The 27,751-nt window shown below is 36.6% G+C and overlaps 2 protein-coding genes across 2 annotated transcripts in view; both read left to right on the top strand.

The window, feature by feature from the left end:
• Nucleotides 1–1,325: 1,325 nt before the first annotated feature.
• On the top strand, nucleotides 1,326–10,437 carry limd1b (LIM domains containing 1b). Its single transcript, XM_021468245.3, has 7 exons — nucleotides 1,326–1,414; nucleotides 2,674–2,775; nucleotides 5,678–5,745; nucleotides 5,826–5,888; nucleotides 5,980–6,110; nucleotides 9,115–9,166; nucleotides 9,271–10,437. The coding sequence occupies exons 1-7, from the start codon at nucleotides 1,390–1,392 to the stop codon at nucleotides 9,349–9,351; spliced, it is 522 nt and encodes a 173-aa protein (XP_021323920.1). The 5' UTR covers nucleotides 1,326–1,389; the 3' UTR covers nucleotides 9,352–10,437.
• A 637-nt stretch (nucleotides 10,438–11,074) lies between these two features.
• The window catches only part of recql4 (RecQ helicase-like 4), a 29,882-nt gene continuing 13,205 nt past the window's right edge, over nucleotides 11,075–27,751 (top strand). The window contains exons 1-14 of the mRNA XM_001920596.8: nucleotides 11,075–11,358; nucleotides 13,726–13,759; nucleotides 14,121–14,221; nucleotides 14,297–14,443; nucleotides 17,157–18,223; nucleotides 18,405–18,504; nucleotides 19,636–19,786; nucleotides 20,488–20,604; nucleotides 21,927–22,079; nucleotides 22,194–22,286; nucleotides 24,143–24,279; nucleotides 24,367–24,450; nucleotides 25,077–25,265; nucleotides 26,828–27,010. Of these exons, the coding sequence (XP_001920631.5) occupies nucleotides 11,275–11,358; nucleotides 13,726–13,759; nucleotides 14,121–14,221; nucleotides 14,297–14,443; nucleotides 17,157–18,223; nucleotides 18,405–18,504; nucleotides 19,636–19,786; nucleotides 20,488–20,604; nucleotides 21,927–22,079; nucleotides 22,194–22,286; nucleotides 24,143–24,279; nucleotides 24,367–24,450; nucleotides 25,077–25,265; nucleotides 26,828–27,010 (2,640 nt within the window). The 5' untranslated portion in view covers nucleotides 11,075–11,274. The remainder of the gene's footprint in view (nucleotides 11,359–13,725; nucleotides 13,760–14,120; nucleotides 14,222–14,296; nucleotides 14,444–17,156; nucleotides 18,224–18,404; nucleotides 18,505–19,635; nucleotides 19,787–20,487; nucleotides 20,605–21,926; nucleotides 22,080–22,193; nucleotides 22,287–24,142; nucleotides 24,280–24,366; nucleotides 24,451–25,076; nucleotides 25,266–26,827; nucleotides 27,011–27,751) is intronic.

The raw sequence follows: 27,751 nt of genomic DNA, 5'->3' as shown, positions 1-27,751 counted from the left end.
ACTAAGCCGAAAAGAAAACTAATGAATGAATCAATATAATAATATTATTAAAATTATTATTATTGTTATTAGTAGTATTATTGTTGTTGTTATAAAGACATTTCATTGAAATATTATAGAGTTCAATATTTCTATACTGAATATATTTGTTAGTTTATAATAATAATAATTCTAAATATTTATATAACAATAACAACAGCAACAAACCCAACAGCATAATAACAACAAAACTAATAACAACAACAATAATAATACTTAATTATTATGATTATTATGATTATTATTATGATATTATGGGTTTGTTGCTGTTGTTATTATATAAATATTCTGAAAATATGAATATTAATAACAACAACAATAATATGTATTATTATTACAAACCAACACATAAATATAGTAGAGCATGTACAAATAAACTCTATTTATTATTATTATTATTATTATTATTATTATTATTATTATTATTATTATTATTATTATTATTATTATTATGCTGTTGGGTTTGTTGCTTTTGCTATTATAAAAATATTTTGAAATACCATTTTATTTTTTACTGAATGTATTTGTTTCTGTTTAATTGTGTAATATGACTAAATATGATAATATAATTTATTTATTTGTATGTTGAATACATATTAATATTATTTATTTTATATACATAGCAAATTGTTTAACCAGTTTGAAATAACTGTGATATTATGTATATACATTTTTTTATATATAAAACATAAATAAATATTTATTTCACTAAATTTTTGCAGACTAAAGCATAATTCTTAGTTATGTTATTTTACTTTTTACTTTACACATGCACTATAGGGGAATTGAATAAACTAAATTGGCCGTAGTGTATGAGTGTGTGTGTGTGTGTGTGTGTATGGATATTTCCCAGTGATGAGTTGCAGCTGTAAGGGCATCCGCTGTGTAAAACATATGCTGGAAAGTTGTCGGTTCATTCCACTGTGGTGACCCCTGATGAATAAAGGGACTAAGCCGAAAAGAAAATGAATGAATGCATGAATGAACGAATGAATGAATAAATAAATGATTGAAAAGACAGAAAGGCAGACAGACAGATACAGTATACAGTTTTAGTTATAGATAGATCACAGTAACTCATGTGAACTGGATGATGTCATCAGTCTCGTGTAAAATCTCAGCAGCTCCGTGATTATGATGCACAGCTGTTAGTGATATATATATATATATCATGTGTATCCATCAAAGGCCTTCACAGAGTCTCCTCTCTCACACACACACACACACACACACACACATGTGCTGTGACACACAGTATAAATACACTCTCACACACTGGAGAATTCACAGTACGCTCTGGTCTTCCAGCCGGAGACAGAGTCTGTCTGCAGGAGCTGGACATCTCTGGACATGGACACACACACTCTGAGCCTCGGTGAGCTGCATGAACACACACACACACATACTTTTCTTTTTTAGAGTTCTTGTCTTGTTTCTTGTCCAAAATATCTAAAAATTGTTGCATTTTCTAGACAAGCAAAATATTGTCTCGTTTTCAGACATAATATGCCAAAATTAAGTGAGATTTTCCTTAAAAAATCATCTGCCAAATGGGGTGAGCTAAATAATCTTGTTTAATATTCGAATATTTTGCTTAGCCTATTACCCTACCCGGTCCTCAACTTTGATACAGCTCCCCCAACACCCCCCTGCCCCTTCAACCTTTCACCCCATGGCCTCCCAAAACTTCACAGACAAATGTTGGCAGGTATGGTCTGTGTGTGTGTGTGTGTGTGTGTGTGTGTGTGTGTGTGTGTGGTGTTTGTATATTTTTATTGGTCTCCTGTCTCTTTTTGTGACAAGCATCAATGTATTGTGCCGCTAGTAAGATGCAATCTGGTTTTTACCTAATACACAGTGAAGTTGTGTTTTATTGTCATTTGTGGTGAATGATGTCAGAATTTACCGATATTTTGGAATGGATGTGTGAACGGTCTTGTCCGGAAAATTTCCGTAACGTCCTCGCCTGTGTGAACAGCGCTTTTTTGAACTTACCGTTAAAGTGGTTCCGGAAATTTTCCGTATATTTACCGGTATCACTGTGTGAAAGGGGTTATTGGCTGACACTGCTATGATGATCGCGCTAGCCCCAACTTCAGACACGCCTTCAGTCAAGGGTTGACGCTGAAGCCTCGTGTGAATGGGGCGTGAGAAGCGTGCGCGATTGAGGACCGGCAGGGAGATATGCGAAATTCAGGAGATTATCACTCGTTTGCGGGCATCAGGGAGTCTCTGTGCATTTGCGGGAGACTCCTGAAACTTCCAGGAGACTTGGCATGTCTGGAATGATCTCCCGCCCTACTCATAATTCTCTCTTCATTAAGCCGTATCCCTATTACATATCCACAATACACTGTGATATAGCCGGGCTCGGATCCTTTTGCTTTCTCACTACAATCAATCTGCTCCAGGGTTCGTTTCAATTGAGCCCAGACCACCTCATTCAAGCGATCTCGGAGCAATTGTTATGGCGCGTGATTGGTGGATTCACATATGCCAAACGAACCGCGCTAACTGGGCAAACGAGACAGGTTCCGAGAGAAAAGTCTAGGTGTGAAAGCACCTTTAGTCTCTTTTTCATCTCTCTCTCTCTCTCTCTCTCTCTCTGTGTGTGTGTGTGTGTGCCCTCTGCAGGGTGGTGTGTGAAGTGCAGTGGAGGAGTTTACAGCTCTGATCAGGCCTGTCAAGCCATGGGCCGAGTTTACCATGATCGCTGCTTCACCTGCTGCACCTGCGGTAAAACACACACCGTTCATGTGAAAGAGCAGATACATGCAGATATTACAGATGACTGATGACGAGAGGAAAACACACGAGTCACGACCATAGACTGTAAAATATATGGACGTAGTATCCGTGACGTCACCCATAGGTTTCTAAAGAGCGCAAAAGAAGCCACAAGTAGGCGCGGCCAACCGTCGCCATTTTGTTCGCGCGTCATCACACCCACGGCGGGATACCAAACAAGGGCAAAGAGGCGGAGAGTGGGCGGAGCTACAGACACCTGCAGACAGTTTGCTTGGACCTCATTCAGACACACTTTACTTTGGGAGAACGCTTAATACTATCACCTGTGACTCGTTCGTATTCTGACCACTTGTGCTTGATTGTACACTATATTAATAAAGTGTTTAGACTTTTAAAAACACTGCTGTAATACATTGAGCCACTAAACATTGTTCTCATGACGTTTTTCAACAGGAGGAAAACGCGAATTACTTCCAAACACTTCAGATATAGTCTGTGTTAGTTAATGTAAGACTATTGATGAAATCCAGCATAACACTGTATGACAACGCTTCAGATGACTGATCTAGAGCCTACAGCTACTCAATTCGTCAGATTCTGGAGTGTACTACAGCTCCAAATATAAATAAAAACGATAAATGATCTTTAAATAAAACAAATACATGTATAGAGATGGTATATATAAGTATATAACTTTACTCACATGGGAAACGGAGGCCACGTGAATGGTTTGTGAGCACAATTAAGTGCACTCAGCATGCCAAGCCATCTGATAATTGTGGGAAACAAGTCCAAAAGGCAGTTGACTGTGTAAAGCCACATAAAACAACACAGAAATGCGATGAATATGCTGAGTTCAGTGGCTAATCTGCAGGATTCAGCTGAGGTGACGTGACGCCGACCAGTGAGACCTAGCTGTCACTCAAGTGGCCACTCCCTTAATTATGCAAACTTAATATAACTTAATATAAAGGAAACGGATGAGTTATAAAAAAATTCACCCCCCTCACAGTTGTCATGAAGGGTAATATTAGCTGTATTAACCAAAATCTTTTTTTGTAGCAGGCTGTAAACACCTTTTTTCTGCTGTAAAGTTGGCCATTCTAACAGTGGGCTCAATTGAAATTTGCTCTGTTTTGGAGCCAAGAGCGGCCACAACTAGCGGAATTTCGGATGAATTGCAGTTTTAGTTACTTCCGTATTGGCTTCCTGAGAGAGAGCGGGAGGTTGCCGCTTGGTCACAACACAGGGCTTTTTAATTCGAATGATCACCATATATACAGCCATATCATCCTGCGGCCTGAGACCGGTTACTCACTTAAGCTAAGCACGGCTGATCAATACATGGATGGGAAAACTAGGTTGCTGTTGGAATTGGTGTTAGAGAGGCCAGTAGGGGGCGCTCAATCTGCGGTCTGTGTGAGTCCTAATGCCTCAATATAGTGAAGGGGACACTAAACTGTCACACCCCATTCATGCAGGGCGTCAGCGTCAACACTTCCCATTCATTTTGAATGGGTGACGTCAGGCGTTGCCGAACTGCATTGTGGATCAGTCGGCGCCGCTTCAGAGGCGTTGCTCGCTGCAGAAGTTGGGACTAGCTCAACTTTTCAAGCACCGATGGAAGCGTCAGCCAATCAGAATGCTGTATGCAAATACACCAGCTCAGACAGTGGCCTATTGCTGACTGAATTTCATTGGCTGACGCTTCTATGACGATCACTTCAGCCCCAACTTCAGACACGCCTTCAGTCAAGCGTTGACGCTGAAGCCCCATGTGAATGGGGAGTCAGTGAGCGCCGACTTTTGGATGAGATGTTAAAGAGAGGTCCTGACTCTCTGTGGTCATTTGTCCTGGCCAAATTCCCTCCATATACCCTTACCAATCATGTTCTTCTAATCATCCCCATCCACTGAATTGGCTCTCCACTCTAATAGCTGGTGTGTGGTGAGCGCACTAGCGCCGTTGTCCTGTGGCTACCATCACATCGTCCAAGTGGATGCTGCACAGTGGGGGTGGTGTAAAGAGGCCACCCTCATGATTGTGAATCGCTTTCGGTATATGGCCATACACAATAAATCCGCTATATATATATCTCGAACCAGCGACCTTCTTGCTGTGAGGTGACAGTGCTAACCACTGAGCTAGAGGTCTGCATACCGCGGGCGCCGCAGGACCCGACCAGATTTCTACGGCGCGGGTATAAATTTCCGAATAAATCACGGGAGCGGTCGGTAACGGGTTTAATTTGGGACGGGAGTAGGCTGTCTAGCAATAGCGCTCCCGAATCCCGAGTGAGCACGCGTATGTATGTGTGTAAATGAAATAGCGCGATGCTCTGTTTAGCTTGTTTGTTGCAGTGTGTGTGTGTGTATGTATGCGCACGCGCGAATGAGAGAGAGAGAGAGCTTTGCCTGTGTGTGTGCTTGGTGCTTATGAGTGTGTGTTAGTGGGTGCGCGCGCGCGAATGAGAGAGAGAAAGCTTTGTCTGTGTGTGTGTGTGCTTGGTGCTGTGTGTGTGTGTGTTTATACAGACAGCTTGTTATAGGCTGTCTGGACTGTATAACTGGGTGATTTTCGGTTTTGTTCTCCCCCCGCTCTTTAGCGGGATCGGGCGCGGCGGATAGAAAACGGGGCGGGGCGGGTCGGGCAGCGGGACAACAAGTGCTTAATATAAGCGGGAGCGGTCGGGTTCGGGCTAAAACCTGGCGGGTGCGGGCGGAGGATTCAAAATTTAGTCCAGCGCAGATCTCTACACTTAGCCACCGTGTCACCATATGCAAATATAAAAATGCAAACTTTCACGTCCCCTCGGGGTCTGTGTGAAATGCAAACCACGCACATCAGAATCCAAAGATCACATGCATATTTCCTCCCTCTTCACCACAGGCCAGAAACTGAAAGGGAAGCCCTTTTATGACTTTTCCGGACAAGTGTTCTGCGAGGAGGATTATTTGGTCTGTGGTTTTCTTCATGAATCATTTCTTCCATTCAGTGTATATGAGTCGAGCTTTTAAAAACTCCATTTCTTTTCTAGTATTCCAGCGTCAAGCACTTTGCAGAGGTCTGCTCATCCTGCGGCTATTTAATCACAGATATGGTCAGCCTGAAAACCTCTCTGACAGAAATAGAGCGATTTATTTAAAGCGTTCGACCACATGATCCACTCAGATGACCTCTGACCTCTGCAGGTGCTCCAGGCTTTGGGAAAGTCCTTCCACCGCGAGTGTTTCCGCTGCGTGGTCTGCAACGAGACTCTGGAGGGGCAGCAGTTCAGTGTGGACGCACAAAATAAGATCTACTGTGTGAAGGATTACCACAGGTGAACAACACACACCTGCGGAGACAACAGACACAATGATAATAGACAAACGATAATATTATTCATTCATTCATTCTCTTGTCGGCTTAGTCCCTTGATTAATCCGGGGTCGCCACAGCGGAATGAACCGTCAACTTATCCAGCAAGTTTTTACACAGCGGATGCCCTTCCAGCTGCAACCCATCTCTGGGAAACATCCACACACACACTCATACACTACGGACAATTTAGCCTACCCAATTCACCTGTACTGCATGTCTTTGTACTGTGGGGGAAACCGGAGCACCCGGAGGAAACCCATATGAAGGCAGGGAGAACATGCAAACTCCACACAGAAACGGAAACTGAGCCGAGGTTCGAACCAGCGAGCCAGCAACCTTCTTGCTGTGAGGCGACAGCACTACCTACTGCGCCACTGCCTCGCCATAATATTATTCATTCATTTATTAATTTTCCTTCGACTTAGTGCCTTATTTATCAGGGGTCACCACAGCGGAGTGAACCGCCAACTATTCCAGCATATGTTTTACGCAGAGGATGTCCTTCCAGCCGCAACCCAGTACTGGGAAACACCCATACACTCTCATTCACACACACACCCATGCACTACGGCCAATTTAGTTCATCCAATTCACTTAGACCAGTGTTTCTCAACCATCTTCCTGGAGGATCACCAACACTGCCTGTTTTCTGATGATCTAAATAAGGGTGTTTGGTTAAGGAGACACGGACAATGTGCAGAGACGGTGGTCCTCCAGGAATGTGGTTGAGAAACACTGACTTGGGTGCGTTTCACACAGGAATTCTGGTAAATATTTGGGAAATTTCCGGAATGACTTTACCGGTATTTTCGAAAGGGCCTGTTCACACATGCAGACATTTGCTGGTGATTTTCCGGAAAGGTCTGCATGTGTGAAAGGGACTTTAGACTGCATGTTTTTGGACTGTCTTTGGAGCACCCGAAGGAAACCCACGCCAACACGGGGAGAACATGCAAACTCCACACAGAAAATGCCAACTGAGCCAGTCAAGCCTCGAACCAGTGACCTTCTTACTGTGAGGCGACAGGGCTAACCACTGAGCCACCATACACCTAGATAATATTATATACAGTTGAAGTTAATATTATTAATACACTGTTAACAGTTTCCTGTAGAATCTACAGTAACATGCTGTCAGCAGTTCACCCATAACATACTGTAGTTCAGTTACAGTAAATATACCGTATTTAGATGTACAGCACCATTTATCCTGCTGTATATGTATTTATAGAATTGTATTGTATATCTTTACTGTAAAATGTACAGTATTTTTCACATTGCAATTGTAAAAATACAGTAATACTGCATATATGTTTTACAGGCTAGAATTTTGACGTCAACTGCATATGTGAAATTATCTGTCAAAATCTAATTAGTTGAGTGTCTATTAAGATTTTGACATTTTAAATTAAATATTCTGACTCTTTATAATTTCAATTAGAAGACATGAACACTGCTGATTGGCTGTAAATTGTTTTTAAAACAAATGCCCATAATAAACAAGACCACGCCTCTTTTTCATATCTCTGCTATTGTTGCTAGACACGCCCCTTACTGCTGATTGGCTGTAAATTGTTTTAATAACAAATGCCCATAATTAAATGAGACCACGCCTCTTTTTCTTAACTCTGGTATTGTTGCTAGACACGCCCCTTACTGCTGATTGGCTGTAAATAGTTTTTAAAAACAAATGCCCATAACTAAACGAGACCACTCCTCTTTTTCTTAACTCTGCCATTGTTGCTAGACACGCCCCTTACTGCTGACTGGCTGTAAATAGTTTTTAAAAACAAATGCCCATAATTAAACGAGACCACGCCTCTTTTTCTTAACTCTGGTATTGTTGCTAGACACGCCCCTTACTGCTGATTGGCTGTAAATAGTTTTTAAAAACAAATGCCCATAACTAAACGAGACCACTCCTCTTTTTCTTAACTCTGCCATTGTTGCTAGACACGCCCCTTACTGCTGACTGGCTGTAAATAGTTTTTAAAAACAAATGCCCATAATTAAACGAGACCACGCCTCTTTTTCTTAACTCTGCTATTGTTGCTAGACACGCCCCTTATTGTTGATTGGCTGTAAATGGTTTTTAAAAACAAATGCCCATAATTAAACAAGACCACGCCTCTTTTTCTTAACTCTGCTATTGTTGCTAGACACGCCCCTTACTGCTGACTGGCTGTAAATAGTTTTTAAAAACAAATGCCCATAATTAAATGAGACCACGCCTCTTTTTCTTAACTCTGCTATTGTTGCTAGACACGCCCCTTATTGTTGATTGGCTGTAAATTGTTTTTAAAAACAAATGCCCATAATTAAACAAGACCACGCCTCTTTTTCTTAACTCTGCTATTGTTGCTAGACACGCCCCTTACTGCTGATTGGCTGTAAATTGTTTTTAAAACAAATGCCCATAATTAAACGAGACCACGCCTCTTTTTCATAGCTCTGCTATTGTTGCTAGACACGCCGCTTACTGTTGATTGGCTGTAAATTGTTTTTAAAAACAAATGCCCATAATCAAACGAGACCACGCCTCTTTTTCTTAACTCTGCTTTTGTTGCTAGACACGCCCGTTACTGCTGATTGGCTGTAAATAGTTTTTAAAAACAAATGCCCATAATTAAACGAGACCACGCCTCTTTTTCTTAACTCTGCTATTGTTGCTAGACACGCCCCTTACTATTGATTGGCTGTAAATTGTTTTTAAAACAAATGCCCATAACCAAACCAGACCACGCCCCATTTGTAATCGCCACTATTGTTACTAGACACACAACTTACTGCAAATTAAAAATAAAAAAATGTCCGTAAGCCAATGAGACCACGCCCATTTTTGTATTTCTGCTATTGTTGCTAGACACGCCCCTTACTATTGATTGGCTGTAAATTGTTTTTAAAACAAATGCCCCTATTAGCTAATTCAAATCATTTGTCATATATTTTTTTGTCTTGTACAGGTTTTTAGCCCAGACCTGTGCTGTATGTGAGCAGCTCATCCTTCCCATTGAGGCATGTTTACATTTTCACTTGTTTTTTTTTCTTCATTTTATGAACATCATGTATGGTCTCTTCTGAATTAAAATAGTGATTTGTGTGTTTGTTTGTGTCCACAGGGTTCAAATGAAAGTATGCGTGTGTTGACAATGGGCAGAAGCTACCATGTGGCCTGCTATGAAGGAAAAAGCAACATTTAATCACTGTTTAAGAGTCTCTTTATTATTATTCAATATCAGTTATTTATTGTGTTTTTTGACAGTTAATGTTGTGTGTTTTTTAATCATTGGCAGTACCTTGAAGTACTGTAAATGTTTAAGTCTGACATGTTGAAGCTTGAATTTTAATGGCTAGAAATATACCAAAGTACCACAGTATATATAATTTCACTACCATATACAGAGGTTTTGGTATATATTTATTGTTTGCTACCAAACTTTGTCAGGTATATAGTTTTATTATGCATTAAATTATATATAAGAATATCTTAGAAAATATAATTCTCCATTTAACTGAAAGAAAAGTTAATAAAATAAATTATGCATTCTGGTTATTGTGGTCTATTGTATAATTATTTTTTCCTGCGCCAATAAAATATCTACCATTATTAAATATCTGAACATTTAGGATGCTTCTATTTGATATTGAAAGAAATTTTAAGTTTGAGAAATAAAACAAAATCATTTCAATTCACTTTCAGAAGTTGATTTGTCAAATCCTACCGATATTTTGTTGTATTATTTGTATAATCCTGCTGCATACTGATCAGAAAACAAGATTTCATGAAATATTGACATATTGTTCATTCATTTATTTTCCTTCGGCTTAGTCCCTTTATTCATCAGGGGTCACCACAACGGAATGAACCGCCAGCTATTCCAGCATGTTTTACACAGCTGATGCCCTTCCAGCTGCAACCCAGAAATCATCTATACACACTCATTCATGCACACTCATACTCTACGCCCAATTTAGTTTATTTAATTCACCCATAGCGCATGTCTTTAGACTGTGGAGGACACTGGAGCACCCGGAGGAAGCCCACGCCAACATGGGGAGAACATGCAAATTCCACACAGAAACGCCAACTGGACTTGATCCAGCAACCTTCTTACTGTGAGACAACAGTGGTAATCTGTGAGCAACTGTGTCGCCCTTCTTCATAGTTATTCAATTGTAATTATCGATTATTTATTGTATTTTTTTAGACATGGAAATTCATGTTGTGTTTTTTAAATCATTGAAAGCACCTTGAAGTACAATAAATGCTGAAGTTTGACGTGTTGAACCTTGAATTTAAATGGATATAAATATATCAAAGTACGACAGTACTATATAATTTTACTACAATATACTGTAGTTTGTTTTTTTATTTTTTAGTTGTTACCAAACGTTGTCACTCAGGTAGCTAAACCTTTTATTATACACTGAATAATTTAAAAGTATTTCTTAAAAAACAGAATTCTGAATTTTCACTGTAATTTTCATGTAATTTGAAGTAAAAATTAATCGAATAAATTATGCAATCTGATTACAATTCAATCTTGTTATCTGCTATAATTTTTTGGAGGTCATTTTTTATTTACCAGTAGAATATATAAACTTTTTAAACGTTTAAGATGCATTTATTTGACGTTGAAAAAAATAAAACAAAACTCTTTAACGTTCAGAAGTTGATTTGTCAGATCCTAAAGATATTTTGCTCGATTATTGGTTTAATCCTGCTTTATTCTGCTCAGAAAACAAGACTTTATCTGTGAAATATTGACGTATTGTTTTCGCTTCGAATTATTATCATTTGTAAAATGTATTAAATAATTTTCGCGTTAATTTATTAATTACATAAATAAGTCCCTGTTTTTGAAGGACTTTTATTATGACGCTTTCGGAAGAGGCGGAAGTCGTCTAATGTTTTCATCACCAATTTGACATTTGGCGCGTTTGCTCCTAGTGTAGTGAATGAGAGTCGATCATCATTTCTTTTGTACAGCATAAGTTTTCTATTTTATAACTGACATGATGTTTTTATAGCCACTCAGAAATACACGTTGTTGTATACAGGACTTATAAAGTTGTAAGCAGCGGCTGAGCGAGTTTGTGTTCGTATTTGTGGATAAAGTGAAATGGATCGATATAATGACGTCAAAATCCTCCTGAAGAAATGGGAACAGTCTTTCTTCCAAACAAACAACAGAAAACCCAATAAGGTATCGTGTTTCAACATTATTGCGGTATTTTGAGGTGAAGTTGGTTTTATATTCGCACATTCATACTTTCTCCTTGATATATTTTCAGAAAAGTATTATTTGCACACTCTCAATAGGGAAATCAATGACTATTAACGTACAACGTTGTTCACAGTCAATGAAGTAGTGCTAAAGTCGTTTTAAAACCATATTTGCATGCTATTTCAGACCTAGTATATGTGTGTGTGTGTGAGTGTATTATATATATATATATATATATATATATATATATATATATATATATATATATATATATATATATATATTAGCTGATTTCCTTTTTACCCCGTTTTATTGCAAAAACAGTTGAAGATATTAATACAAAACAATTGTATTAATATTTGTTTACGATACAGAATATGAATTTACATGAAACAAGAAAAGATGCAAGAGAGAGAAAGAAAAAAAGACAAAGAACATGAAATAAACTTGAGGGTTAGATATTTAAGAATCAATTACAGTATATAAATTGAAGTGAAATGAATAAATTTTATAAAATAGTTTGCTTTCTTATTTTCAGATACTGAAATTAAATGTAAATAATGACTAAATAATTGCAAAAAAAAACATGAAAATATGGTTTGGTATTAGTAAATTTGGATTTGTGGATATGGAATTTACAAAGAAAGAAAATAAATTTACAAACAAAAAACAAGCATTTCTTTCAGCAGAGGCAGATTCATAGTAACCTAAAATAATTTCTTTAAAAGTAACAGAAACTTCTTGTTGTATATTATCATTAATAAATGAGCCAATATGTTTTCAAAATTCTATAGCATAATTACAATCCCAAAATTACTTGGAAAAACAGTTTCAGTATGAAATTGACAAAATGAAAATTTTACATCAATATTAGAATTACTTTATTAATAATTATTCAATAGGATAAAAATGGTTGATTAATTTAAAAGACGCTTCTTTGACCTTGTTTGTGAGGAAAAATTTTAGTTGCAAAGACCATATTTCCCATTTCAAATCTCTATATACAGCTGAAGTCAGAATCATTAGTCCCCCTGTTTATTTTCTCCAATTCCTGTTTAACGAAAAGATTTATTTTCAACACATTTCTAATCATGATAGTTTTAATAACTCATTTCTAATAACTGATTTATTGATTTGTGCCAAGATGACAGTAAATAATATTTGACTAAATATTTTTCAAGACACTTCTATACAGCTTAAAGTGACATTTAAAGGCTTAACTAGGTTAATTAAGGTAACTAGGCAGGTTAGGGCAATTAGGCAAGTTATTGTATAATGATGGTTTGTTCTGTAGACTATCGAAAAACAAATTAGCCTAAAGGGGCTAATAATATTGATCTTAAAATGTTTTTTAAAAAATTAAAAACTGCTTTTATTCTAGCCGAAATAAAGCAAATAAGACTTTCTCCAGAAGAAAAAATATTATCAGACATACTGTGAACATTTCCTTGCTCTGTTAAACATAATTTGGGAAATATAAAAAAAAAAATGAATTAAAAGGGGGGCTAATAATTTTGACTTCAACTGTACATTATTCCAATAATTAATTACAGGGGACAATGTAACAACCTTTACAATAAAAAGAGATCTAATTTTGTAATTTCTATCTTTTTATTAGAAAAACAAATTTTACCTATAAACGTCTCTGTCGGTGCAGAAAAATGAACTCTTTTAGGATGATCGCTGTTTTTAAAGAGCACAGTAATTCCTGATATTATAGCTCCCACATAACATTGCCAACAATTTTTTTTTACTTATTGGTAAGTTATATTCTGAGATAAACTCAAAGTAATCCATTAATCAACCTCTGTTGTTAAATAAATGACTAACTAAAAGCAAACCGATATTAAACCATTGACTGAAAAACAGATTTATTTTCATATGAAATATTTTAGTTATTCCAAAAAAAAAAAAAAAAAAATGTGAGGAGTAAAATTGTGTTTATAAATTAAAGCCCAGGACAAAAGTGCTTGTTGATGGAAATTAGAAAGTTTAACAAGGAATTTTGGTTATGTTATAATTGCACATCAATAAAAATATAATGCCTCCAACAAAACAAAATACAGACCGAGTATATAAAAGTAGCGTGGTAAACAATGTGTGATGTCAAAAGTGATCACTTTGCTAATAAAATGAATGAATGTGTGAATATAAAACCAACTTTCCCTCAATTTTTGGTATATATTGTGTTCTGTGTTGCATATGTTGTGTTTTTTGCAAGGCTAAGTGTGAATATGTTCTCATTCGAATATGCGTTGATGTATATCACATGTACATTTTAGGTTACATCAGATATTTGGTGTTTTTTTTGTCATTATTAATGTGTAAACCTGTTTTCTTTTGAAGGATGACATTGATAAAGCTCCCGAAGAGACGAGGCGTAAGTTTGTGTTGTTAAATTTGTTCATGTTTGACTGTGATGCATTGTTTGTTTGCTTCTGTCACTGACCTTTATGTGTTTATTGAGGTAAAGTTGCTTTTATATTTGAACATTCAGGCTTTCTTCTTAATAATATAATTTAAAAAATGTTTTTTTGCAAATGCTAAATATGGAAATCATATTAGCAGCCAATAGCTATCAGAGTACAACATTGTAAATAGTGCAAATGTTGTTTTGAAGTCATACTTGCATGCGATTTCAGACCGCATATTCAAAGTACAATATAGTTGTCATTGTTCAAACATGTACTAATGTGCGAATACGAACTGGCTTCAACTCAATTATGTGTTTGTGTTTGCAGAACTTTATAAAGAGTATCGCTCTCTTAAAGTAGCGAAAGAAAGAAATGACGCTGTGAAGGAGAGTCAAACCAAACCCCCAGAGAGTCAGTCATCTACAGATGTGAGTCGACAAATATTCATCAGATGACTTCATAGCTTTTGAGTATTGCAGTTTGTTTACATGCACTGTTTTCAGGGATCTGGATGCTGGGGATCTCACCTCAACCGGAAAAATCTACCCGTTGCTCTACCAAAACTGTCATCAGATGATAAGGAGACTCTCAAAGCTTCAGCTCAGTACTTTGGCATGAAGCTAAAGAATAATCTCGGAGGCTTAACAAAGGTAAATATGAGCCTTTTTTGTGCCCACTTTATATTAAGTGTCCTTAACTACTATGTACTTACATAAAAAAATAAATAAATACAATGTACTTACTGTGTTTATAATGTATTTGAGAACACGTGGTGCTCTTGAGTTGGGATAGGGGTTGGGTTTTGGACAGGTTTGGTGGTGTGAGTAGGTTTAAGGGTGGGTTAAGGTGTAAGGGATGGTCAACAGTGTATTTACAAATGTAATTACAAAAGTTAATTAAAGATGTAATTACATATAGATGTTTTTACTCAAGCATAAGTACAAGGTAAATACATGTATTTACACAATAAGTACATTGTAACAAACTATTAGTTCCTGTGTAAGTACATATTAGTTAAGGCCACTTAATATAAAGTGGGACCCCTTTTTTATTTTTTTATTAAATTAACAGTATTTATTACAAACAGCCATTTTTATGTAGTTTATAAATGTCTAATTCACTGTACAGTAAAATAATTATCAAACAATGACACATCCTTAATCGGTAAGAACAGATTGTTTTAATTGAAGTTTAGTTAGTTAGTTTATTTATATAGCACATTTTTTACAGCACAACGTTGCCCAAAAGGCTGAACACAATCAATAGTAACAATAAAATCTACATCACATACATAACAATTAAAACATAAGGCAAACCCCTCACAGGGCTCAACAATAAAGACCGCCCGATGGCCTGGGGCCAGCATGAGAGATGCTCGGGACAGTAGACTGAATCGTTACTAGCCCGATCGGGGCAGTGCTGCCTTGTCACTAAATTTTAAATAGACGGCAACATAACCGCCGAAAACGTCTGCTTCTAACATTGTGGAAACATTTACATGGTACAACACAGCGAAAAAAATGAAGTGATGTTTTGCTTAGTTTGCCGTCACTTTTAAGTCGGCCACCTAATGTTTTGCAATAAAATACCTGCACATTTTCTACATTCTATATTTTACTGCTAAATATTTTAACATTTTTTCAAACATTTAAATTCTAGATTCACAGACAATATTTTGTGACCCATTATTTAATATATGTGGCTAATAAATAGCAATAAAATTTTTGTTATTTTTTATTTTTATTTTATTTTATTTATTTTATTTTTTTTGCTGGGGCCAGTGAAAATTTTGGCAGGGCAAGTAAAAATGAGCCAATCGGGCCAGTAGGAAAAATCCTTAGCGTTGAACCCTGCCTCAACATTAAAAAGGCTCAAATACTAAGGAACAAAGATGGCGTTTCAAACGCTTTTTAAAAAAACAGATAGGGTTGGAGCATGTCTAATGTTCCAGAGTTTTGGGGCGACAACAGCAAAAGCCCGATCCCCACTTCGCTTACACTGGGACCTCGGTATAGAAAGAATAAATTCATCTGAAGACCTCAGTGACCTACCAGGATTATATACATGTAGCAGGTCTGACAAGTAAGATGGTGCCAGATTGTTTAAGGATTTTAAAACAAAGATTAATAGTTTAAAATCAATCCGTGACCTAACAGGCAGCCAGCCCAGAGAGGAAAGAACTGGGGATATGTGCTCGTACTTGCGAGTCCCTGTCAGAAGTCTCGCAGCCACATTTTGTACTAATTGCAATCTATTTAGGTAATTTTGACTAATACCCACATACAGAGATTTGCGAAAGTCCTCCCAAAATAAAAGCATTAATCACCTTCTTAAGGTCATTAAAAGAGAGAAAGGACTTTAATTTAATTCAAAGAAATCCCTCTATATCAGTGGTTCTCAAACTGTGGTACGTGTACCACTAGTGGTACGCGGGCTTCCTTCTAGTGATACGTAGAGGAATTAAATATGTCATATGTACATGCTACATATTTAAAAATCTATCAAAAATTATTTTATATATGAATATGATGACATATAGCCTATATTTAAGAGGTTCAGGCAACATTTCGAGGTGTTGATAAATAGGTTACTACATGTTAATACTCTACATTTAGTACAGATTTTTTTTTACCTTTTAAAAACAATAACCTGTCATTTTCAACGTTTAAAAGGACATTTAAGTTTTTAGTTTGTTTTCGTTAATTTAATTAATTTATTTTTTAAATACAGTGTTAATATTCAAACTATTCATACGTTTAAAGTGGCTGACAAAAATAAATAGGAATTAAAACAATAAAATAGTAGGAATTAATCTGCCTCGTTTTGGAAATGTACAGAGCTGTAGCTGCCTTACTGGGACTACTACGCTACTTTATTTCATTTTGGTGGTACTTGGAGAGACAATTTTTTTCCGAGGTGGTACTTGATGAAAAGAGTTTGAGAACTACTGCTCTATATGATATAATTATTTGTTTTAATTATTGAAAAGTTAATTAAGGAGGATATTGTGTCCTCTATGTCTTAGTTTTTAAAAACAAACTATTAGATATATTAGTGAAATGTTGCTATAATACTGCAAATTATTACATGGATAAATTTGAAAAGATTTCTTACAGATTTGTACATTTTTCAAGAGATTTCGATGTATTTTTTGATGTGATGTTTTTTTTTTTTAATGATGTAAGTTGAAAAACCTTAATTTAACCCATATAATACAGTAAATATTAAATTACAGATTAGATGTATAGTCAACAGCTTTTTGATATGAAAATGTTATTTAATTAAATATTATATTTAATTTTTTATTATATATAAATTCTATTATATATAAATATTTATTTATTTATTATATATAAATTCTAGGAGCGATCATTTTCTCTGAAGAAAGCAGCAACTCCTCGCCGAACACCACAAAAGCTAATAAAGGACACTGTAGACTCCAATGCAGCAGCAACAGATGTTGAATCTCACACACCAAAGCCAGCCAACACGTGTCCAGACCCTAGCGCTGCTCCTGTCCAGGCGGCCAAGATGGATTTTGAGGACGATCCGTCTGATCCTTTCCCATCCATAACTCCTTCCAAACCCTGCTCTACAGTTGTAGGTTCTGCGCAGAAGAGCGTGGAGCGAGTCCAGTTCCTGAGGCAGTCCATCACCAGGAGGTTTTCATCCGTGGACAGTGGCTGGCTTGCACGCTGTCAGGTTTTCGATGAGGTGGAGGAACCTCAGAAACCTGTTGCAGGGAATTCAGAGCTGGCGAAGGATGAGAAAAGTTTCTTGCAACCTGCTGTTGGAAGCAAATCTGGCTCCCCGGGGACTCATGGTGAACGGGTTTCTCATAAAAATAGCCCAAATGAGGGTCAGACATTTTCAAATACTTTATTGGGGAGGAAGAAATCCTCCCTGCCAGAAGAAGAAGCACAGATAGATCTAGTAACATCTTCAGTAAGGAATAATGTAGTGTTGAATGCAATATCGGGCTCCCCAGGGACTCATGGTGAACGGGTATCCCTTAAAAGTAGCCCAAAGCTGAGGGTAGATGATGAGAACTTATCAGAGGAGCCTGAATTTACTCCAAACACTAAACAACGCAAAACCAAGGCTAGAAAAGATCAAGATTCAGGTGCAAAAACGAAAGGTCGAAAAAGGCAAAGAGAGGCTGATAATGGTGATGATATGGATGAATCTGAAGAGAAAGAAGGTGGAGTGAAAAAGAGAAGGAAAACTAAGAAAGGAGAGACCGCTGGGGAAGATCAGCCCAAGAAAAGAGGGAAGAAGAAAGGAAAAGTGGAAGAGGATGATGACGATGGCAGCTCGGAGAACAAGAAACCTCAGAAACGAGCGATGCCTCAGGAGAATCTTCTGGGTGAGGTGGATGAGGAGGAGGCCAGAGCAGCTGCGTATGCCATGAAGAACACGGTCAGGGTCAGGTGGGTAACATAAATCTGTCAGGAATTGGCATTAAAGGGTTAGTCCACGCAAAAATTATAATTACATCATCATTTCTCTCCCTCATGTGTTTTTAAACCTTTTTTGAGTTTCTGTTTTGTTAAACACAAAAGAACGAACCCTGTATTTGGTTTACTTATTCATCACTATAATTTTGTCCAGGCCTACTAAGAACACAGATGGAAATTTTGTGAAAATCAATTTGAAGAAGAAGTCCCACGTCAAAGGGTTTGCTTTGAGAGGAGCTGCACTGAGAAAACAGGTTGGTTGACAAAATCAAACACCTACTTGAAATTTATTGTTCATGCAGTAAGGACAATTGACATAATTTAGTCATTCTTTTAGTTGCTCAAACTCTCATATCTCTCATATATGTTAAAACACAAAATTCATTACATTATAATAAGAAATAATGAGACCAAAAGCTCTTCTTAATCTTTTCATATATGTGAAAAAAAATCTTAAAGACATAATCGTTTTACATTATAATTATTCAGATGTCAGGTCAAAAGGGATAGTGTCCGTAGTGCCGTATGGCAATGTCCTTATTTAAAAAAAAAAAAAAAAAAAAATTAATTAAAAAAAAAAAAAAAAAAAAAAAAAATATATATATATATATATATATATATATATATTTTTTTTTTTTCTTTAATATTGACAGGACAGTAGAGTATAGACTGAAAAAGTTTGAGGAGCAGAGAGAAACAGGATTGAGCCGGGTAACTCAGGTCGACTCAAACACTGCAGTGCTATATGTTGGCGCGCTAACTGTGAGGCTACTGGCACCGTTTTTTTACCAATATTGGTATCGGAATTGATGCATCTTTATATAGTCAATATGGAGTTTGCATGTTCTCCCTGCGTTCGTGTGGGTTTCCTCCGGGTGCTGCGTTTTCCCCCACAGTCCAAAGATATGCGGTACAGGTGAATTGGGTAGGCTAAATTGTCCGTAGTGTATGAGTGTGTGTGTGAATTTGTGTGTGGATGTTTCTCGGAGATGGGTTGCGGCTGGAAGGGCATCCGCTGCATAAAAACTTGCTGGATAAATTGGCGGTTCGTTGCGCTGTGGCGACCCCGGATTAATAAAAGGACTAAGCTGACAAGAAAATGAATGAATAAATCAATATACAGTCATTAATACCAAACTAAAACCACAACTTTTCCGTGTGAATATGCGTAGTAACACTGAATGTCGAAAGGGCTTAATTTAAAAATATTTATCTTACTTTTCACTTCTGTTCTGTTCCTAGCTCAAATGCTACACAAGGCTGAGAGCCTGAAACCTTATTCTTCTTGTATTTTTTGACCTATTTTATAAAACAGCATTAAAAAGAACACCGTGGACAGCAGTATCACTTTATAAAATATTTTTCGCCATGTTTCATAATTCCAGATGTACATGCAGAAGTTCCAGCTAAAGGGCGAACGGTTTGGGGGTGGATTCGGCAGGGGCAGGGGTCGTTTCGGTGGCTTCAATCGCCAAGGAGACACCTGCTATAAGTGTGGCGGGACAGGCCATTGGGCACAAGACTGCAGAGGAAAGGGTGAGAGGCTGGTCACATATTTCATATTGCACACTTAATATAGCACACAATAATTGCACTACACTGTACATGCCCATTTGTTAATATACATATCTACTGCACAAATACACTTGTAAGTGTATGATACGCCTTAAAAATACTGTCTTCCTCACAAACGATTTGTGTTATGACAACTTAAGATAATTAATTTAATTTTTTTTATGTCTAATCCACTTAAACTAATAAGTTGTTCCCCCCCCCCAAAAAAAAAGAATCTCAAGAATTGTGTTGTTTCAGCTCATTTTAAACAAGTAGTCATTTTTTTTGAGTGTATACATATTTACACATTTATTTGTAACTCCTGGTTATAGCAAATAACAACCTGTATATTATGTTCATTTATATTTGCATGGCCCTTATTATTAATAGCAACCTGTACACTATGTTCATCTATTTGTAAATATCTTATTCTTAGTTTATATGACTTGTATATTATGTTTATAGTACATCCATCTGTAAATATCACCCATAGTTTTGTATAATTGCACTTTTAACTTGTACCTATATCCTCTAATATTGCACTCCTGCTTAGAGCTAAACTGCTTTTCATTGCATCGTACTTGTACATGTGTAATGACAATAAAGTTGAATCTAATCTAAAACAGGACTCTGTGCTCATGAATATGTGATTATGTTAATGATAAGATGGGTTTGTGTTGCAGTTCCTGTCAATACTTCTGCAGAACAGCAGGAAACCCCAGTGGAGGAGGAAGAGTTTGAGTTGCCCACATTGGAGGAAGTTGCCAGAGCAACAGGAACTCTGCGCTCAGAGCCTATAGGTGGGTTTGCTTGGAACACGCGTTCATATACTGATTGTAATCTTTTTACAAAACACCAAAGCAACTGGATGGCAATGTGGAAAAATACTCTTTCATGACAACCGCCACCCATTGGGTATTATAAATTTTGTTTACATTTTTTTAATCTTAAATTCTATTTAGATTTTTCCCAAATTCAGTTTTTAACAAAAAAAAAAATAAATAAATAAAATCAGGATTTCATTATTTTTGTTTTTATTGTTGAATTTTTCTAGACTTTTCCTTTTCATTTGGACAATATTTTTACAATTTGTTGTAATAAAAGAAGCATGTCTAAATAATAAAAAAAAAATTATGAAAAGATTAATGAAATTATAACTTTGAAATTATTTGCATATAATAAAATTGTTTACATTATAACAATTATTTACAATTTGTTTACATATATGGTAATTATAACAATTATTTACATTATATAATTAAGTTATATAGTCTCATTATATAAGACTGTATACATTTGTTTAAATTTGTCAGACTTTTATTTTGATGGCTTGTGAGTGTTTCTGTTTATTCAGGGGTCACCAAACTTGTTCTTGGAGGGCCGGTATCCTGCATATTTTAGCTCCATCCCTAATCAAACACACCTGAACAAGCTAATCAAGGTCTTTCTAGGCATACTTAAAACATGCAGGCAGGTGCGTTGAGGCAAGTTGGGGCTAAACTCTTTAGAGCAGAGATGTCCAACTCAATTCCTGGAGGGCTGCAGCCCTGCACAGTTTAGTTCCAACCCTGCTCCAACACACCTACCTGTAGGTTTCAAACAAGCCTGAAGGACTCAGTTAGTTTGATCAGGTGTGTTTAATTAGGGTTGGAACTAAACTAGGCTGCGGCCCTTCAGGAATTGAGTTTGACATTCATGCTGTAGGGACACCGGCCCTCCAGGATGAAGATTGGTGACCCCTATGTTTGAATATGATATGGCGACATTTTGCCAAAGTGACACTCAGATCAGTATCAGAAATAAAGGTTTCGTTTTTATGTCCGCAAATAGTAAGACTGCAGAGGCTGAAAACACCACAAGCATCACGCCATTCATTTACACATACAAACTACAGGAAAACTGCATGTTTTTTCACACAGACACAGAGAACGTACAGATCTCATATTTAAATGAGATGTCCGTATCACAATTTGCTTAGGTGTATAAATCTGTTGATCCAAAATTTTACAAATTCCATGATGTTCTGCATTATACAGCTACTTCCATTTTTCTTCACATTACACTAATTGAACAGCCCTAAACGCACAGCTGAAAATGAAAGCGATTTATATTCTAACCACAGTGGCCCCTCCCTCTGCGGACGGAGACTCTTCTGAGAAGGAGGAGCAGGGGGCGGAGATTCTGCTCAACATCATCAGGCCGGATTATGAAAGGCCCGCCCCTCCTCCGCCTATGGAGCCACTATACAAACTAAAGGATGATGGGAAAGTCCAAGGTATATCACAGTAGTGGGCTGTATGAGCTGTATTCTGTGCAAACTTCATTCTTTTTGTTTTTCTTCTTCTTTAATTTATTTATTTATTTATTTATTTATGTTTGTTATATATAGATGTCCCTCCAGAAGTGTACGAAGCACTCCGAGACTTTGGTTACAAGTCCTTCAGGCCTGGTCAGGAGGCGGCCATCATGAGAATACTGTCAGGTTGGGAAGAAGTTATTAGAAGCTTAAAAAATTACTGTATTTCTTGTTTCTGATTTAATTTTTTATGGAACAATGAAAGTGCATGCAGATAACCAAAGATTTCTCTGCAAACTTGCAAAAAGAAATTGACAAAAATATATTTGCATTAAAATAACCTTCTTAAAATAGCGGTAAAGCATTACGTTGTAATATATTGTACAATTTTTGTTGTGCAGCAGTTTAAAAAAAATTAAAGGCAATGCGTTATCATACATTATTTGTTATGTTTTAAGAGATTGATTGCCACAGTAACCTAATGAATTTTAATAGATGCAAATTTTGCTAATGGATATATAATGAATCATACAACACAAAAAAAATTAAACTAAATTAAAAAGTAGCTTATTCTGTGGAATTTTATTTGTACTAATAGCTGTTTACACTTATTCTAGATGTCTAACAAACATGTTAAATGCATTTTCCTTTCCTTATGAACTACATAAACTTAATTATGAGATTTAATTATCAAAATCAAATAGTATAATAGTTGTGACTAGCTGTGGTTATGCTCAGTCCTAATCTGGCATGTGTTTCCCAAACAATGACGTAACTCCTAACTGAACTATCATAGTATGATGCATCGTTTGGGAAAAGAACGATGTAGTGACCAGTTTCCCAAAACTGTAGTTGCTCTGACGCAGATCCATCATTTGAACCACATTAGTTATAACACAAAACATCCATAATGACGCTCTAAACGGAGTTGGAGGGACAACTTCTTTAGAGAAAATGCCCATAATATTTTGTGCAAATTATATTGTTTTTCAATGCACATGGGTTAAAAAAATACAATATTAGTTTTGGTAAAAGCATGCACTCATTTTCCATATTTGTTCAAATTTACTGTATGTAAATGGCACATATAGGACAAATATTTCCTTTACAAATATTATTGAAAAATTCCATATTCTATTCTAAAACATAAAACCACTTTGCTAACACTTGTTCAAATCTCATATATAAATCATAAAAATCCGTAGGCTAATGGTTATAATTTACAGTGGGCTATTTACTCAGAAATTAAAAAAATTCTGCTTGATGATGATAATAATAATAATAATAATAATTGTTTATTTGTTTTTATTATTATTAATATTAAGTAGGATATTGTTTATTTATTTAAAAAAAATCATGATCCATGGGAGTGTTAAAAATGGCATAAATGTTTTCAAAGAGCACTACAAAGGGAAGGCAATTTTCAATATGAAGATCACTAAAACCGAACTGTAAAAATAGAGATGATTTTAATGTTGTTGTTGTTTTTTTTTTAAAAATAATTCCAAGTTTAACTGTTGGAACGTTCGAAAGGAATAGGGCATAGGGGGGATAACCAGGAATAGAACACAGCCAGGAACTCTGCTTCTAACCACAGCTCCAGAGGTGTAGTTGTAAGCATTCACGTTTGCGATGCAGTTTGCGAATGTTCGTTGGAATGACGAATTTAGGAAACACCAAATCAACGAACTATGTTTGTAACAACGAAACTTGCGACCTTAGTTAGCTAACAATGGTTTTCGGAAACCCTTATCTGCACAATTAATACATAATTCTAGTTTGACAGAAACGAATGTTCTTTTAAATCTCTGTTTTTATGTTTATAAAATGTTCACTGCTTTTTTGAGTCTTTAAAAAATCTATTTTGCTGAAGTCAAAAGTGCGTTCATTATGGCACACTTACCCTTAGTAAGTTTTAATCTGCTTTCAGATCTCATAGCCATGGGTTTTTACAACTAAATCACTATGAGTTTTATAAGAAGTGCTTAAAAGTAAACCAGATTTTTTTTTTTGGATCTGTTGATGTTTTCGTGTGTCTTCAGGTTTGTCCACACTGGTGGTTTTGTCCACTGGTATGGGCAAGTCTCTGTGTTACCAGCTGCCTGCATACCTGTACGCCCAGAGGAGCAAGAGCATCACGCTGGTGGTGTCTCCTCTGGTGTCTCTGATGGATGATCAGGTACTGCTGGAGGTTTATTACTACTGCTTACGACTCATTTCCAGCAAATAGAAAGTAGTTTGATGGATTTTTGAATTGTTTGTGAAGCTTTCTGGACTCCCGCCGAAGCTGAAAGCTGCCTGCATCCACTCCAACATGTCTGCGAAACAGAGAGAGGCGGCCATTGAGAAGGTAGAAGAGTAATACTAATAAAATGCAACTGATGTCCAATTTCTTGTTATACATACAGTAACGAAGGATAGAGAAATAATTTATTTATTTATTTTCCTTATTTTTTATAGTATTATCAATATACTGTTATATCACTTATAAAAAATATGTCTGTTTTTTGTTTTATAGTATTTTTCTTTCATTAATTTTGCTGTGTTTTTGGTTTTATTTGTAATATTTTTAATTTTATTAAGTTTATTTCTGTAAATTATTTCAGTGTAGCATTTCTCATTTAATTACTATTATTACACTATTATTTAATTTAAATTTAATTAATTTAAATTTAAATTATTTAATTTACTACAATTATTTATTTATTTATTTGTGTGTATTTATGTGTAATAAATTATGCACTATTATTTGACCATTAGAATTTTATTTAGATTTCATTCTTTTAGTTTTAGCTGTGTTTTTCTAGTAATGTTTTCTAGTAATTTATTTAATTTAATTTTATAGATATGTATTTAAATCTACTTTTTATTTTCAATGTTGGTATAAATTTTTACTAACTTCAAATAATTTTATTTTAGTAGTTGCCAAGGTAATATTTTAGTTTTATCTATGTGTGTGTGTGTGTGTGTGTGTAGGTGAAGGCAGGTCAGGTGCACGTCCTGCTGTTGTCTCCTGAAGCTCTGGTTGGTGGAGGTCACTCGGGCTCAGGGTGTCTCCCTCCTGCAGATCAACTCCCTCCGGTGGCCTTTGCCTGTATTGACGAGGCTCACTGCGTGTCTGAGTGGTCACACAACTTTAGACCCTGCTACCTGAGACTGTGCAAGGTGAGTCTCTCAAATCAGCCCAAATGATGTTCCTCCATGCGTGCAAGCAAGGCATAAAATTAAATGCTGCTGCGCCGTTCTTGGTTTTTCAACATTTCAAGCTGATTTTCTGATACAGATTTCAGATTTTTGTCATTTTTAATCAAATCTAAAAATTTTATAATTTCAAAATATAAAGTACAACACAAAATGATGTGACTTGATCTTTGTGTCTTTATGCTACATAAAAAAAATTACTAGTACAAGACAGAAATGGAGGACAGACTGAATGCAAGGAGAAATTAAACTAAACTAAATATTTATTTTTAGTTTTTTTTAAAACAAAGCCATAATTCATACAATAGATTAATCAGTGCACAAGTATCTGAAATGAAGCTCATGCATTGTACATTAAAAATAAATATATACTCTAGATTTAGATGGATGTATTCATTAATTAAATGAATAAAAATGCTATTTTTTTCAGACTTTTTTAGAAATAAAACCTAAACTGCCCAATCAGCAAAGCCTTACACTTGATGATCTATTTTTGTATTTTTAAAACCTAATAAAACTGTGTTAGGATAAAATTAATTTAGATCAATGTTTATTAAATGTGTTAAAGTTTTAGAAATAAAATAGTTTAAAGAGTAAGTCGTCAGCAATGCATATTACTTAGCAAAAATGAGGTCTTGATACAGTTACTGTTGGGAATTTACAACATATCTTCATGAAACATGATCTTTACTTACTATTCTAGTGATTTTGGACCCCAAAAATCATTAATTTTGAGCCTTGCTGCGTATTTTTAGTTATTTTGGCAAAGAGACTTGTGCAACATCATGCTGCGTTCACACCAGACGTGGAACGCGGGTCAAGCGCGAGTGATTTACATGTTAAGTCAATGCAAACGTGCGAATAGACATCCTGTGGCGCGATACACGCAAATGGCGCGGGGCGAATTGAGCGTTTTGCGCGTTTGACGCGCTTAACGAGCGTTTCGCGCGAATCTTTCGAATTCGAAAATCTGAACTTCAGAGTACATTCGCGCCGCGTTAACCAATCAGAAGCTTGCTCTTGTGGGGGCGTGATTGTGACGTACAGAACCTGTAGAATCCTCCAGCCTTCACCGACAACACTTCATCAAACTCGGCTTGGCTCAGTCAGAAGCACCGCTGAAACCCTCTGTCATCCAGGTTCAGTTTCTGAAGGAGTTTATGAGCTCACAGAGCTGGATGCACCTCTGAAAGGATGTAGTGGACTCAGACACGACCCTAAACGTATCGACGCTGTTTTTCAGTCTTCATAAAGCACACAAACACTGTTATTTCCTTCATAAAATCCATGTTAGCCATTTAGCTATGAAGCTAGAGTCTTCGGGCAGACAGAAGCCCCGCCCATCACGCGAATCCGCGTCTGTTCTGAAGTGAATTTGACACGCGAATGAAGCGAGTAAACTCAAATGTTCACGCGGCTATTTACGCACGAATAGCGCGATTTATCCGCGCGTTCCACGTCTGGTGTGAACACAGCATCAGACTGGTTTTGTGCTCCAGGGTGACAGAAGTGTTTGTGTTGTGCAGGTGCTAAGGGACCGGCTGGGCGTTCGCTGTCTGTTGGGACTCACAGCCACAGCCACTCTCTCCACAGCGCTGGACATCGCCAGACACCTGGACATCAGTGATGAGGACGGCATTGCTGTTCGCTCCGCTGCTGTTCCTCACAACCTCCAGCTCTCCGTGTCCATGGACCGAGACAAAGATCAGGTGCGCTCAGACTATTCACATGTTGTTTATTCATTCATTCATTCATTTTTCCTCCGCTTAGTCTCCTATTTATCAGGGGTCGCCACAGCGGAATGAACTGCCAACTATTACAGCATGTGTTTTACACACTTCCAGCTGCAAACCAGTATTGGGAAACACCCATACACACACACTCATACATTACGGCCAATTTAGTTAATCAATTCCCTTATTATGCATGTGTTTGGACTGTGGGGGAACCAGAGCACCTGGAAGAAACCCAAGCCAACACGGGGAGAACATGCAAACTCCACACAGAAACACCAACTGACCCGGCCGGGACTCGAACCAGCGACCTTCTTACTGTGAGGTGACAGTGCTAACCACTGAGCCACCGTGCCCCCTTCACATGTTGTTTTTTTTATTTTTTATTTAAAGGATAACCCTCTTGAGATGCAACATCTGTTCTTCAAGGGGGTTCCATAGAGACATGACAAAAGCAAAACAAAATACAAACATACAATTACAGCACAGAAGCTCTTCCAAACCCCAGACTTCTCCAGCTCTTTCAATTACAGTCAGAAATAATCTCAAATAGCCATTTGTCAATAAGCAATAAATCAGATTAGTCAGAAGAGAACCAATTTTTAATATATACATATTTAACATACATTTGTATGAGCATACATAAACAAATACATGCATAAGTAAACAAATACATGCATAAATAAACAAATACATGCATAAATAAACAAATACATG

Source organism: Danio rerio, chromosome 19 (assembly GCF_049306965.1).
Source record: "Danio rerio strain Tuebingen ecotype United States chromosome 19, GRCz12tu, whole genome shotgun sequence".
Classification (NCBI taxonomy): Eukaryota; Metazoa; Chordata; class Actinopteri; order Cypriniformes; family Danionidae; genus Danio; species Danio rerio.
The sequence above is the reverse complement of the archived record's forward strand: the minus strand, read 5'-3'. Positions and strand labels throughout refer to the sequence as shown.